Source organism: Cucumis sativus, chromosome 3 (assembly GCF_000004075.3).
Source record: "Cucumis sativus cultivar 9930 chromosome 3, Cucumber_9930_V3, whole genome shotgun sequence".
Taxonomy (NCBI): Eukaryota; Viridiplantae; Streptophyta; class Magnoliopsida; order Cucurbitales; family Cucurbitaceae; genus Cucumis; species Cucumis sativus.
Window position 1 is genome coordinate 27,456,203 of NC_026657.2, and position 15,752 is coordinate 27,471,954.

Consider the following 15,752-nt stretch of genomic DNA (forward strand, 5'->3'; position numbering starts at 1 on the left):
GGGAGGGTTCTGATCTATATATAATATTTTGTTAATTATTTGTCACTGTTTTATTCACAGTATAAAAAATCGTAATATGCGCTATTTCTTATTTAACGTTTTTGTACCAATTTCCTATATATAAATATTAATGCTTCACTCTAATTTTTAAATAGTTTTAAGTTATCGATGGAAATATTCCTAAAATTGTGTTAAATTTTAAAATTATTTCATATCCTCAATTTTCCATGTCCACAGAAGATAGATTATATCACTCTTTGTATAATGGTAGAATATTTTATTTTATTTGTAATCATGTAAAACAGTATTGTACACTTATTATTATATTTTAAAATGTTTTTGATGGACTTAGTTTTTGTGTCATATGTTTAATAAGTTTTGATTGGATTTTTTCATTAAATTGGGTTTAAATTGGCTATAGTTTTATTATATTATTTCAAAGTAGACTTGTTATTATATTGTTGTTTTTATTTTAAACAAATTAGAAAGGTAAGATAATGCCTAAAGGATTTAAATTTGTTGACTTTATGGGATGAAGGTTAGAGGTTTGGTGACGAAGGAATTACTAGGAAATTTTGTGATGGTAAGACTTCAATAACTTTGTTTTTAATCATAATAATAATAGTGACAAAGAAAATGTTAATAACATCAAACTCTAACTTCAACCTGTCTTTTAACCAAACCAATGACATAAAGTTTGTTTTACAAGAAAGAAAAGTAAAACTTTATCAATCTCACGATTAAAATATCATATCAAAGTTCATATTAAGATTTTAATATGTCACAAGTATATTAATAAATATATCATTATCATTATATTGTAAACGGAGAAATTTACTAAATAAATATTTAAAACAAATTCACTTCCAAACTAAGTAATAGATTTTATTAAAGGTATTTATATTTGTATTGAGATTATATATATATATATATATATATATATATATATATATATATATATATATATATATATATATATATATATATATATATATATATAACCGTTTTGTTATGTTACTTATTTTTTTTATAAAAAGATTCAACTTATGTCCATAAATTTGGAGTTTGTATCGGTTTAAATCTTAAACTAATAATGATATCAATTTAAACCACAAACTAATAATTAAATTTGGAACTTACACTTTTTATAAATGTATCAATTTAGGCTATGAACTTTTTATAAATGTATCAATTTACATTCATTATCTATGTTTTACTCGAATATTCTTATAAAAGTTGAATGTTTAAATTGATACAAGTGTGAAATTTCAGAGTTTAAATTGTAATTATGAAAATTTAAAATTCACATTGATACTTCATAGTTTGAATTGATACAATTATTAGTTTGAGATTTAAACTAATACAACTATAAAATATAATGTTAATTTTATTAATCAAACTCTTGGGCATAACTTCACTAACTATCCTTATAGGCAAGGTTTACCATCCATGTAGGATATTCGGATAGCCAATTAGAATGGAGGCTATTTAACCTAGCTTCATTTGTTATTACATCTAGGGCTTTCATGATCATGGGAGGGAGTTATTGCAAATAATAAATCTATTGAAAATATTTGTAAAATATAATAAAATTTTGATTTTTATTAATGATAGATATGGATAGACATCGATAAATTTTTATGGACGACAAAATAAACTTTTACTATATTTGAAAATGTTCATTACTAATTGAAAGAAATAAAAAGCTATATATAAATAACTATTTAACCTGTTCTATCCTTAATTTTATCCAAACTATATACATTATGATTATATTGTTTGCATCTTAAACCATCCGTTGATATATACATATGTGTGTATAAACATTAGATTTTTAATAATGGTTCTATTAATGTAAGACTACAAGTTAGAGTTTGATGTTAATTATAAATGCAACATTAATGTTTATTAATTCTTATTATAAATATATTTTAGTTTTGTTGGCATATAAACCATATGTATTAATAATTCAACTTTTGAAATATTAGTGTAAATTCATTTTAGAATTATATGAGATTCAACTTCAATTTTCAAAATTGATAGTGTACACGTTTATATACTAGTTATGTTCGGCTCAAATTACAATTTGAAATTTAAGTTTTATCATAGTCGACTTTTTCTAAATACAATAGCAAATGCGTTAGCTTGTTGGATTGTGATTGAGTTACATTCTCATTGTTCACAGGATCATTTTCCTTTTTGGTTGTGTAGGTCGGTTAAGGCATATTTGATCTCAGAGGCTACGTAATTTTTTATTAAGAAAAACGACAAGGTTTAGTTGCTCCTCAAAATGCACCTATGCATTTTATTATAATAAAAAAGAGTTTGTCGCTTGATAAACTAATATTTCATACTCAATTGTCTAACTATAGTTCAAACTTGATTCAAGTATTTTCGATCCATTGTGGCATGCGAAAGATTAGTGCTTTATGTTTAATATATTGTTTATGTGTATTAAATTGTTAAATTATTTTGTTCATTCACTTGGTAGGAAGTGTTTTAGATTCATTATGGCATGTGTGATATTAGTATCGCTCACTTGTGGATTGTTTGATAGGAAGTTTTGTGGGATGACTAGGTGAATTGATTTAGGTGTACAAACTTTATGTTTTTGTTTACTTGTAGATTAATTTGCTTTGAAAATGTTCTTTAGTCACACTCTAAAATGAGATTTTGCTTTCTTACTAGGTTTGGAAGAATTCATTGGAGTAGTGAAGCCAAATTGGAGCAATTGATTGATATAAGACTTTTTGTATGGTTGGTAGCAAAATTTTGGTTCCAATGTATTTATTTTAGGCTTGTTGGTAGCTAAATATGTAAATGTTTATTATTTTTGTATGTAAGCTACCATTAACAAAAAAAAAAAAAAAATTATTAGTCAATTCTAGTGTACGAATATTACAAAGTGTATCATAACATGTACATATATTAAAATGTTGACTATTTGTTTTCATATGAGTGTGATTTATTATAACAACATTGTGATTGAACTTGTTAGTGTAATGGCAGAGCAACAAGAAGAACAAGACATGTATTTTATTGTAAAAAAAAATGTAGTAATTGAAGAATAGACAATAGGAATAAAATGTCATAATATACGAATTTGTGACATTTTGTAACTATCATCAATAGCGAAACAATGACATTTGCTATTCGTTCTTACATACTAAGATCTTGCTATTCGTTCCTTTTTTTTCTTTTTAATTTATTGTACTAACAAAAAATAATAAAAAAGGGGCAAATTTTGTAACTCTCTTATAATAAAATGTTGTTATTAAATTGAAATGAAAAATTTAATATATTCACTAATAAACGTGACTTTTATTTTTTATTTTTAGAGTACTAGTAGACGTGTTTGACTTAAAATAGTTGCATCATATGAAGGTTTAGTTAAGTTAAGTTTTGTTCAAGAAACAGTAATAAAGAAAAGTTGATGAGTTGGTTTGTTAATGGATGGATTATTGGACCCTACAAATTGAAATGCAATCAAATTAATACTAAATTACGCGCCTCCACCAATCACCATCTTCTATTATTATTATTATTATTAATTTTCTAAATTTAATTTAATTTAAACAGCAACCCCTTTTTGAAAGAGATTTTTGCTTATTTAACCAAAATTCACGTTTTTTCCATCTCTTTCCTTCTTTTTGTCTTTTTATTTTGCAAAATATAAGATATCAAAATTACTAGAGACGTTTTTGCTCATTAAATTTAATATTTGTTTTTACAAATAGAAAGAAAGACAAAAAAGAGTTAAGACAGGTTCGAACAACTATCCACTAGGAATAAAGACTTCTCTCAAATTCATTCAACCTACGTTTTTGCAATATTCTTTATCCTTAACTACGGCTTCGGATGAGTCTATAAGCTACTTAGGACCAAAAAGCGAGACCGCGTAGAAGGACTATAAGACAGGTCCGAAGGACTATCCATTAGGAAATGTGAGATTCCACTCCAAATTTTGAGAATATTGCGAGCGAGCTGCTCTCATCAACGCAATATTTAGTAATATTCACTAGTGTGGCCAAAATCCTGCCAAACATACCGTTAGTTGTTCCAAACAAAACAATCAAGCTAAAATCATTTATTTGATTCAAATCACAAGATTTAAAATCACTTTTCCACAATATTAATTTCATATCATTTATTTGATTTCAAATTACAATATTTAAATTCATTTCTTCAATTTTCTCAAATCCAAAATAGAAAAAAAAAAACAAATTCACAGTAAATTTGGTAAAACTCAAGCTTTCATATGAATGGAATAAAAATTATTTTAAATTCCAAAATTACTCGGAATATTTACAAATATGTATAACAAAGTTTTAAAATTTATAATGATATGCCTTTAAAGATATTAAAATTTTATTATATTTTATAATTATTTTAGTTCATTTTACTATTTGATGCTAAATTTTGATCGAAGTAAGACAGTATCTAAATTAATTTTATTATATTTTATAATTATTTTAGTTCATTTTACTATTTGATGTTAAATTTTGATCAAGTAAGATGCATCTGAATTTCATAAACATCAATCATAAATTTGTATTTTAGATGAGAGGTGCGTGCAAGTAAAGAAAAAACTAAACACATCTCTTTTGTAAGCTGTGCATAGTCACTCCAATGCTTAAGCTAAACTCACTTGAAGCACCAGAAAAAGATAGTTTAACAATTTTTTAAAAATTGTGTATTTTGATAATGTGAAAACTTTAATAACGTTGGTTTGGACAATTTTCCAACTTTGTCACCTATATTTGCTTGATTTATGCCATTGACATGTAATTTCCTCTTCTTCTTTTTTTTTTTTTTTTTTGAGTTTTCAAGTCTGTATTTATTGTCTTTTAAGAAGAGAAAAGACCTATTTTTTTTCATACCAAGAGGATTATTTAATATAGATTAATTTGTCTATCTGAATTCTCAAATTTATTACAAGTAAATGAAATAAGAGTATAGGCTATTTTTCAACCTTGAAATTTATTGGACACTTTCAAAGCATTTAATTGATAATGTTAGATTAATAAAGGTTTTTTTCCTCTAAAGAATTGATCAATAAAGTTAAAGATGCACATTAAGTTTAATTTTATTTTTAGATAAATTTAATTTACTAAACTAGAAAATGTATTATTTGGATTGTACTTTCCAACCGTTTAGTCTCTCTTTATACTTTTTAATGCTCTACGTTCATCCATACGCTTATCATTTTACTTTCACCAATTTTCTCTCTTTTGAAAGGTAAGATCAAGATTTATTTCTGAAAAATTTAACCATATTTTTATTTACTCATCATTGTTTGTTTCGATGATATATATAATTGTTGAATTTTTTACCGTGGTGCTTTTAAAAATACTTTTAAGAATAAAAACAAAATTGTTACTAAAAAAACTTTAATGATTATCAAATAAGATCTAAATTTGGAGGTTTCGTAACTCATATTTTTAATTTATCAATATGTTATGTTATATTATATTTTTATATTTGGATTATTACAAATTAGTATGATGATCCATATTTCTAAGTCTTTCTTTTACATCCATTCCAAAGGGAGAAGAAAGAAAATGATTGATAAATATTTATTTATAAAATTTAGAGAGGAAAATGAAGTTAAATTTATAAGACACTTTGAAAAGTTAAAATAAAGTTTAAAGATGAAATAAATTTAATGTATATTAAAATTCATATACCTAACCTAAAAAGGATATAGAAAAAATTTGGATAATAGAAGAAAGGGGACAAGGATGAGACTACAAAAACTAAAATCTAAGAAAATTTCTTTAATGGGCTAAAATGTAGGTCTTATCCACTCTAATCATGTCACATTTATTTGGTACCCACCTAACCTCTCTGTGCCCAAATTAATTTTGTTGAAGAATGAATGACACAATTCCAAGCTCATTGGAGTGGTTATAAACCTTTTCTTTTTTAAAAAATTTAGGAGGATGTCAATGTGTCCCTCTTGATTTTGCCAAAAACATCACCCAAATTCTTTATCAATATCACCAATTTCTTTGTCTTGTCACTTAAAGTCATTTTGTATGAGTAAGCTTTGGAGTTGGTAAACTCTCTCTACTTTCATTATCATGTCTATATGTGTAAAGTGAAAAGATGCATATAAAAAGATTCAAAACTAAAACAACTTGGAATAATGTCTTTTTTTAACTTTTGTGTGTGTATAGATAGATTTATATGGTTTAATTATAGGCCAAAATTAGGTCTTTCACTTTCTTTCTTTTTTAAATTACGTGTTTAATTGATTTCTCAACTTTAAAATAGAGTATATTTAGTCTTGAAAAAATAAAAATTCCTTCCATTTTGTATCGAATTGGATTTAGAAAAAGAAAAAACATTGGACTGAAACATTATTGTCATTATCATTATTATTATTTTTTTTAAAACTGAAACAATAACTCCCCTCATTAAGAAAAAAAATACAAAAAAAAAAAAAAAAAATTGAAGTTCAAAGAAAAAACTTTGCTAGAGAAATGGTTTCTAACCAAGTTAAAATTGATGGCAACAAACCACCTAAAATATTATATATAAAATTGAAGAGACAAATAAACTATCTAAAATCATTGATTCAATTATAGTATTAAATACTATTCTACATAATTATAGAATTAAAAACATGGATAAGAAGCTTATCCATTTCAATAAACTTAATTTTTTTGTTTATTTTAATTTAAATCCAACTCCTTTTTTTAAAAAAATAATCCAAAATTTTCGTAACTAGGAGTGAGCATCATAGACCAAAAATAAAAAATTCAAACCGAACAATCAAAAGCTGTCGGATTGAAGGATGTCGTTTGTAGACAAAGAATGAATTAACTGGTGTTGGTTAGAAAAAGAAATCTAAATTGACAATATTGCAAAAGAAATTGAAAGTTTAAACCAAACTAAACTAACTATGAGTTTGCACAACTTCATGGATGGAATCAATTTGAATACTAAGTAATCCAACTATAATTGGATCGACGATGCTTTGATAAAAACGTACTTTTACCACCGATCTATATACACACTCCTATTCGTGATTATTAATATAAGAAAAGCAAAATTCAATATAAGAGGATAAGATTTCTATCCTTTAATGTGTAATATATGAACATACCTTTTTTTGTTTAAACATTTATTAATTGACAGAAAATACCAAATTGATATGTTAAAGAATATGTATAACTCAAAAGATTTGTATTATTATAAACACAAAAGAATTAATTTGACCATAGAAAACAAATTTGCTAAGAACATGACATAATCTCAATCAATTAACAACTAAGTTGGTTTGATTTGCTCTAAACTAACACACAATTCTTTAATACTTTTTAATTTATTAACAATATATTACCGTGTGCTATACACAAGTATCTATTATTTTATTTCTTTTTGTATTTAAAATAAATTATTTCTTTACATTTATTATATCTAAAAAGAAAAAATTTAAATTTTTTATTCATTTTAGATTTCCTCGGTAGATAAGATATTGAGTCATCAAGTTTTGATCTTACTTTTTTTCTTTTTTAATTAACCCAAAAATATTTTAAAAAATAATTAGTGCATGTTAATAAATTGGGTACATTAGTTGGATTGAGTTAGGGAGATTTTTCTCAATTAACGAAATTTTAAGTTGGGAAAATTGACAACCAAATGACCAAAATATTGGATTAATAGGTTATTAAGCTATATTTTTATTTTGTATATAAATATATTTTTATTAACTTAAAATACTTAATATAATTTATCTACTACACATTTTAAAAACTGAAGTTTCATAAAACTAAAACATTAAATATCAAACTCAAAACCTACCTCTCGTAAAATTTACAAACAATATATGAATTATAATATTTATAAGTTATAATATATATTTTATTAATACTAGAAATTCAGATTGAATTGGATATCTCAAATTTTTAAAATGTAATATGAAACAAAGGCCAACTAACCTAAAATAAAAACTAATAATCAAACTCAATCCTTATCATTTAAATTGGATAGTTCTAGTTGTTATGATATCGGTTATTCATTCGAATCATGAGGCCTAGAAAGCTTTTTAAAAAAATCAAAAAATAATAATGATGATTATTATTATTTTATTTTATTGTATTTTTTTAAATTTCATTTTATAGAAAGACAGGTTTGTTAGATTTCCTCACACCTTACAGTTTGTCAATACTTCAATTTAATAATCATAAAAAGTTAGGCCACATTTTTACCTTATTTAAACATTATTATTTTTTAATAATAAAAGTTTAGAAAAATGTTAGGCTATTTTCAGCCACTATTATAATTACTTTTAGGTTAAATTATATATCTGACATTATCTAATAATTTTTTTACGTTTTATATTTGTGGGTAATTAACTACTTCAATTTTATATACAATTTTAACAATTATGTTAGGAAATAATTTCACCAATCTTGTTTGGAAGAATAGTGTAACCCTAAATTTCTTATCCATCGTCGGTTTTTAACAGCTAGTATGCAAGAATCATTATGTCCCGTTTGGTGCATTGGACTAGGCTCGTTTGATTTAAATGTAATATTTTTAGATATACATTCATTTTATGACTTGTTTGAAATCATCTACAAACACTAGGTGGTATTCATAGATTATGTTCTAATATATCGAGTGAACTGAACTGATGGATATAATTATCTTTTAATACAAATAGGAATGATAGAATTAAAAAGAAGCATGATAATCGAAATTGGAAATTGAAGATCAAATGGGACAAGAAAAAGAGGGTTGGCTTGGGACAACTAACCTCAGCTTGACCGAGATCGGGCCTTTCCAAATGCCTAAAGAGACATGCTTTATAAATATATGTCTCAACCCAAAAGATCATTTTAGGCTTACTATATGGCTTAAAGAGGAATGTTTGACCTCGACTAACCAAACATAAAACTGGATCCACCCTTATCTAAGTTCTTTATTTGATTATCATGACTTTGAAACCCTAGGAAACAACCTAGATCAATTTTGTCTAGAAATATACATACTCCATACTACTTGAGTCTTACTCTCAAATTTTTTTCAAACAAATTCATTATGTCACGTGTAGCTAAGGATCATTTTTTTTAATGCTCCTTCTGTGTGGAGAGAAGATTGAAATTTAGATAAACATTTCCATTTTTCCCGCTTCGATAAAGTTTCCAGATTTTGAGAAAATTTCTATTCTTTTAAATAACTACTTTGCCCCACTTCATTTTTTTTTAAAATTTTATGGTCATTGTTACATTCAATTCTATAATTTCACATAAATGTCTTTTTCCAGTAAAGGATTAAAACTTTTCGTGTGCTATTTGTTTTCTCAAATTTAGCAAAAAATATATATATACTTTCATTTCCAAATAATTGATTTGGTAACAAATACAGAAAAAAAAAAACATTATTTATTTTTAACTTCATTCGAACTCGATTTTTTATCAGTAAATTTTCACATCATTCAACCTCAAAATATATTTCCCTTTGTTTTTAAAATCTATGCTCTCGTTTCAACATTTTATATGTTTGTTGCGTTTTACTTTATAAAAATTGTGATTAATAATGGAATTATATTCTAACTAAGTTATAACCAAAGTTTCATTTACTAGTTATAACACAATTATAATTTTTTTGAAAATTTAATTGATACCATATATTAACATCGATTTTGATATTTCAAACCTTGTATATGAAAGATTTTATTTTTAGAACTAGTTATATAACACATGCATCGGACATGGCTAGAAATCTTTAGAACATAACTTTTGTTGGTAAATTTTCAGTAATAAATGGAAATAGATTTTATTAAGTTTAAATAATAAAGTATGAATTGAAAGAATTATGTTTAAGGAGAGTCTAACCTTTAGTATTGTGAACTAACCTATCTTAAAAGTTTATCTTGTTTAGCTTTTAAAATTAATAAATATTTAACTAACTAAGTTTATGTTTGAAACAATTATTATAATTTTGTTTATCTTCTTACAAGAGAAAAAGCAATCATTTTAAAGATAGAATTACACATTTGATTTTCGAAATTTGTGGTTAACATTTATTTGGTTACTAAGATTTAAAAAACAACACTTTAATCCTCAAAGTTTAAAAATGTATTGGAACACAGAGTGATGCGAAAGAGATGAGTTGTCTTCTCAACAAATGGTGAATATACCCAAACAATACTTATCAAATATAATATAAAATAGTTATGAGAGGGATGGATAAATGAAAAGAATTGGATGAAACTTTGATCGGAATGAAATCAACAACAAAGTTGATAGTTTAATTAGTAGTAAAGATTGGTTAATTTATGTGTGAAGATGAAGTTGGACTTATAAAAATGAGGGTATGTTTGAATTGAATTATTTGAATAAGTTATATTGATGAATTGGGTGGTAGCTAGGAGGGTGTATGGTGCAGAGAGTAAAGAAAATGCCAAAAAAATAAAGATAAGGTGAAAGTGAGGTTTAAGGAAAGGAAACACACAAATTGTAATGATGTCCAGAGAAGGGAAGATAAGTATGCTCCAATAATTACCAACCATGGCCCAAGATATTGATATGTTAGGGGAAGACCAAGAGAAAAGTATCGTTAACAGAGATAATATATATTTGATATATATTTTCTTCTGACATTATGTTAAATTAATTCCTAGAGACCATCTAAATGTATTTTCAAACTTTATAATCTACACTAATTCCAGAGACCAAATAAACATTAAACTCAAATTATTTACCTAATTTTTTAATTTTTAACTTTTAGATAATAATTTCTTTAAAATAATAAAATAGTGTATTATTAAATATATATTTTTATTTGCTATTCTTTTATATCTAAAATGATGAGAAAACAACTAAACAACCTTTTTAATCTGAAAAACTAATTTTAACATTTATATGATTTGTGTCTGGGACAAACTTTTTTTTTTAGAAATATGAGTTTCTCTATACTTTAAAACTTTTCCTAAACACTACAAATCTTTTTTTTTTTTATTAAAAAATACAATAATAATATTTGAAGGTTAATTTTCATAATATAACAAAATAGATACAAGAAAATCTAAAATATAGAATGAAAGGGAATGGAAGGAGTAATTGTGTAATTGAATTGATTAAGTCTTTCTTACTAAACATCCTTGTGCAAAACTATACAATCCCGTGTCTCGTTTTCCTCTTTCTTGTCCTATCTCCACTTGCCGCCGGCCACCGAGCGACCTACAAAATGGCCAAAAGAGAAACGGTGAAGAAGGCGGAGCAGCTGGTGGAAATAGCAATGGGCTGTAACGACGCTTCACACGATCCTTCTCATGTCTCGAGAGTTCGAGACCTTGCTCTCTCACTCGCCCAAGAAGAAGGCCTCTCCTCCACCACTGACTCCATGGAAATCGTATGCTCTGTTCCTTGACAACTACTACTTCAATATTCACCTTCTGACAATCTTTTTTTTTTTTTTGCAACAACCGTGTGATTTTTTCTGTCTGATTTGTCGATTTTCGCGGTTTGCACTACCTTTTCTTGAAAAATAAACATTTAATGCTTTCTGATTTTCATTTGGTGTATTTTGGCAGGTGGAACTTGCTGCGCTTCTCCACGATATAGGTATTCTTTTGTTGTTTTTCTCTACACTATGAATGAGTAGAACACACTTAAACAAGGTCGTTGCCAGTTTGCTTAATCCTGGACCTGAGTTCTTAGGTTTTATCTAATCTACAATTGTTCATTTCAATTATTTTATATCTTGTTGTAGCTATGTCAGGTCTTTGCATTAGTAAGAATCTAAAAAGGGAAAACAAATGGAAAGTAGAAGGAGATAAGAAGTGTCTTTGTTTGACACATTATTCAAAGAAGAGTTGATACTTCTGAATCTTGAGAATTTTGCCTTCCTTGGTAGGGCCCCTTTGTTGCATTCTTTGATGGAGGTGGAAGACCCAAATTATTTACTTTGAACTTGCAACTTTGCACTGTTTGTAGTGAGATGATCAAGGAGTTCATTCTCTGTTCATTATTTTGAGAGTAGTAGTTCTTGTGGCTAGCTGAGGTGCGTGTTTTATGGGGTGTTAGGGGTGAGGAACAATAGAATCTTTAGAGGAATAGAGTGGGATGCTAGTGATGTTTGGTCCTTTGAAAGGTTCTGTGTTACTCTTTGGGCGTTGATGGAAAATTCTTTAGTAATTATTCGTTATGTTTTTTCCTGCTTGATTATGATTGGAGCTCTCTTTAAGGAATTTCCCTTATTTGAACATAGTTTTTGGGATGCCCTTGTATTGTTTCACTTATTCTAAAGTATGGTTCATCATTCAATAAAAAAAATCATTATTGATTAGTCATTGCTTGCCATCTTCCAGGTGATTACAAGTATTTGAGGTTTGTTCATCTCTCTTTCTTTTCTTAAATAGATGAAAAATATCTCTCTCATACCACATGTTTCTTTGCCCGTAGGTTGGTTACTTTTGATCTTATCGATCAGTTATTATTTCTGTGCAGAGACTCAAGTGAGGAAAAAATTGTGGAGAATTTTCTGACGGAAGAGGGAATAGAGGAAAACAAGAAACAGAAGATATTAGCGATCATAAAGGGCATGGGTTGGTATCATTTATGCTTCATTTTATCGGAACTTTTTTATATTACATGTAATTTTTAATATGTCTGCATTTAAAGCTTGTCATTTGTTACCTATAATAATATAAATAATAGCTTTAAGTTTTTAACATCATCAATACTGATCTCTAATCTTTCACTGCAACTAGTTGTTAAATTTTCTCGTGCTCAATTTTGTTTTAGTTTGTACTTTTTTTTTTTATAGAAACGATGCCAATAATTTAACGTTCAAAGAGATACATTTTCCCTTTTTGTTGATGAAAAATTATTTTCACCTTCATTGTACTTTATGGAACGTCAAATGCACTCTAGATTATCGAAGATCACATTGACTGTGACTAGTGATGGAGTCCCAAAAAGCTGTTGATTTTTGTTTTCATGCCTAGGGATGGAGTTCTCTAGTCGAGGAATTTTATAGTTAACTTTTATTTCCTAAATAACAGCCATTGCCATATATTTTCCCCAGTTTATGAATTCTCATGAACATGCTTCTTATCTGGAAAAAAGTGTCACATTGAACTGAAACTCAAAGTTCTCTTACAATATTTTATTATATTAGGCCTTTGAAAGAGTTTTATCGTATGAGCGTGCTGGTTATTTTTATAATCTTTAAACAGTTTTAAATTGGTCATCTTTGATTAGTGCTAACTTGCTAGATTGAATTTATTTCATTATCCAAAATGTACTCTGTGAAATATTTATTTTCCTCATCATGTATGTTCTCTGACATCCAGGCTTCAAAGAAGAGATTGCTGGACTTTCTAAAGTTGAATATTCTCCTGAATTTGGGGTGGTTCAAGATGCCGATCGTTTAGATGCAATTGGTGCCATTGGTAGTTTGTTGTTCTAAACAGTTTAGAGTCTCACTTTCAGCCTTGAAAAAGTAGCTATGCGCACGAGCTTCTAATAGTTTTTCTTCCCTTTCAGGAATTGCACGATGCTTCACTTTTGGTGGAAGCAAGAAAAGAGTGTTGCACGATCCTGCAATTAGTCCTCGAACGTGTTTATCGAAAGAAGCATACATGAATAAAGAAGAGCAGACTACGGTGAATCACTTTCACGAGAAGCTACTAAAAATAAAGGATTTGATGAAAACAAAGGTACGAATGATGACATATTTTATGCAATTAGTCCTCGAATGTGGCTTATGCTTTGCTACCTAGTTTCATAATAGCTAAAAAAGAATTTGCTCTGTGAAGTTTCTACAATCACAAAGATTTCAAGTCTTGCGTTATGTTAAGAGATTGTTATGACATGAAATTCAGGCTGGACAGAGAAGGGCAGAGAAAAGACACAAGTTCATGGAGGAATTCCTAAAGGAATTTTATGATGAATGGGATGGTAAAGCTTGATTCTAGGGAGTTGTTATAAATAAAGGGGGAGGGGAATGAAGAAAGTGGACAATATTTTGGTGAGTGGTTTAGGACTTTGAGAGATATATAGATTGGAAGGATCCAAGTACTTTGAAAACTTGGTTTACCTTATAACTACATCATCGTTTATACATATTTAAACAACTTAATATCTATAATAAATTGGTGTATGGGTTTCTCGTAACATGAAGAATCTTACTTTTGATTCAACATGGAGTTTTCCTATAACAAATTAGGAATCGGTTTCCTTTATTAAACCTTTTTTTAAACAAGCTTTCATCGCATGAGTTTATTTTCATTTCACATATGCAATAGGTGTATATAGTCTACTTTTGTTTACTCAACAATTGCAGAGTGACGTTCAATTGACGTTTGGAATGGTAATTGATGTGTTATCTCTTGTTATTGGAACTATGCTCAAATTGTCAGGTTTGTATAACTTATTAATTATGAAGTTGAGCTTATGTCAAACTAATGAATTTGCTAATCTTTCACTCCACGTATCGTGGGTTTATAGGCTACATTATGGGATAGTTACAAATTTATAGATTTAAAATAATTAAGTATATAACAACATTTTAAATTTTTTGCAAATATAGCAAAATTTGTTAAATTCTATGTATGGTAAAAGTCCATCATCGATAAACCATGTTGTAAATATTAATCTATTGCTGATAGATCATACGAGTTTATCAGCGATACAAGTCTATCAACGATAGTTTTGCTATATTTGCAATTTTTTTAAAAAATGTTGTTATATCCTTCACCATTATTTCTAAAATGACTATCAATTACAATTATGCTTATATTAATTACAATTACCCTTACATTATTAGTATTAGTATTGGTATTGAAAAAAAAAGGTTACATTGGATTAAAATATGAGCTATGATAACTATACTTTCTTGCCTTTCCAAAGATTTTTAAATTATTTTTAGAGTTATTTTTAAATAATGCAGAATAAACAAAAAAAAGTAATTATAAAATATAGTAAGATATCATAATCTATTACTATGATGTATTAAGATAGATAGCTATCTGTGTGTATCAGGATAAACACAAATAATAGTCTATCATGATCTATCACATATAGATTGTGATATTTTATTATATATCTAAATACTTTTAGAATGTCGTTATTCTTTTTATTGAAATTATTGTTCACAAGAGATTTCAAAGAAATGTAATTCGTGGAATTAAATTTTGTATATTGACGAATATTGTGAATATAGTTTCTGTTATTTATTCATTTGATGTTTTTCTTCCAAATACATAATAAAAACTTTAGAACTTCTTAATTTTCGGTCTTCAAGATATTGTAGTTGCAAGTTGATTTGAACTTCAAAAGATGTTGATTTGGACTTGCACGTCTTGAGAGCTTGTAGAAGTTTGAAAATTCAATTCTTCACAGCTTCCATTCTTCCTTCAACCAAAGATCCTCTCAAATGAGTGACAAAATGTCTATTTATAGAGAATTTTCATAAGCTTTACGTGGACTTGGACTTGGGCTCGTTTACTTATTGGGTTTGGGCTCGTTTACTTATTGGGCTTGGGCTCATATGCTTGTTAGCTTGAGCTTGGATTTGGGTCGTTTGCTTATTGGGTTTGGGCTCATATGCTTGGTAGCTTGAGCTTGGACTTGGGTCCATTTTCTTGGCGAGCTCGGGTACCTTATTTGGCTCGATTTTTCATCCGGGACTTGAATTGAGTTGGATATGGAAAAACTTACTATCCAAATCCAATCAAATCATAATCATTACAATTTTGGTGTAATGATCTGACGAAATTTAATTGGTCGAAA

At 27.3% G+C, this 15,752-nt stretch overlaps 1 protein-coding gene across 1 annotated transcript; it reads left to right on the forward strand.

Moving 5' to 3' along the window:
• Positions 1–11,081: 11,081 nt before the first annotated feature.
• On the forward strand, positions 11,082–14,161 carry LOC101220469 (uncharacterized protein YpgQ). Its single transcript, XM_004149687.3, has 7 exons — positions 11,082–11,367; positions 11,549–11,579; positions 12,326–12,344; positions 12,465–12,562; positions 13,313–13,411; positions 13,506–13,678; positions 13,844–14,161. Exons 1-7 carry the CDS (start codon positions 11,203–11,205, stop codon positions 13,928–13,930), a joined length of 672 nt encoding a protein of 223 aa, XP_004149735.1. The 5' UTR covers positions 11,082–11,202; the 3' UTR covers positions 13,931–14,161.
• Positions 14,162–15,752: the final 1,591 nt, after the last annotated feature.

What these genes read in the sequence shown, in the direction of transcription:
- LOC101220469 (XM_004149687.3), top strand. Translation starts at nt 11,203, where the DNA reads ATGGCCAAAAGAGAAACGGTGAAGAAGGCGGAGCAGCTGGTGGAAATA. An exon ending in CCACTGACTCCATGGAAATC is followed by an intron (nt 11,368 to 11,548) that starts GTATGCTCTGTT and finishes GTATTTTGGCAG; the next exon opens with GTGGAACTTGCTGCGCTTCT. An exon ending in AGGATTTGATGAAAACAAAG is followed by an intron (nt 13,679 to 13,843) that starts GTACGAATGATG and finishes CATGAAATTCAG; the next exon opens with GCTGGACAGAGAAGGGCAGA.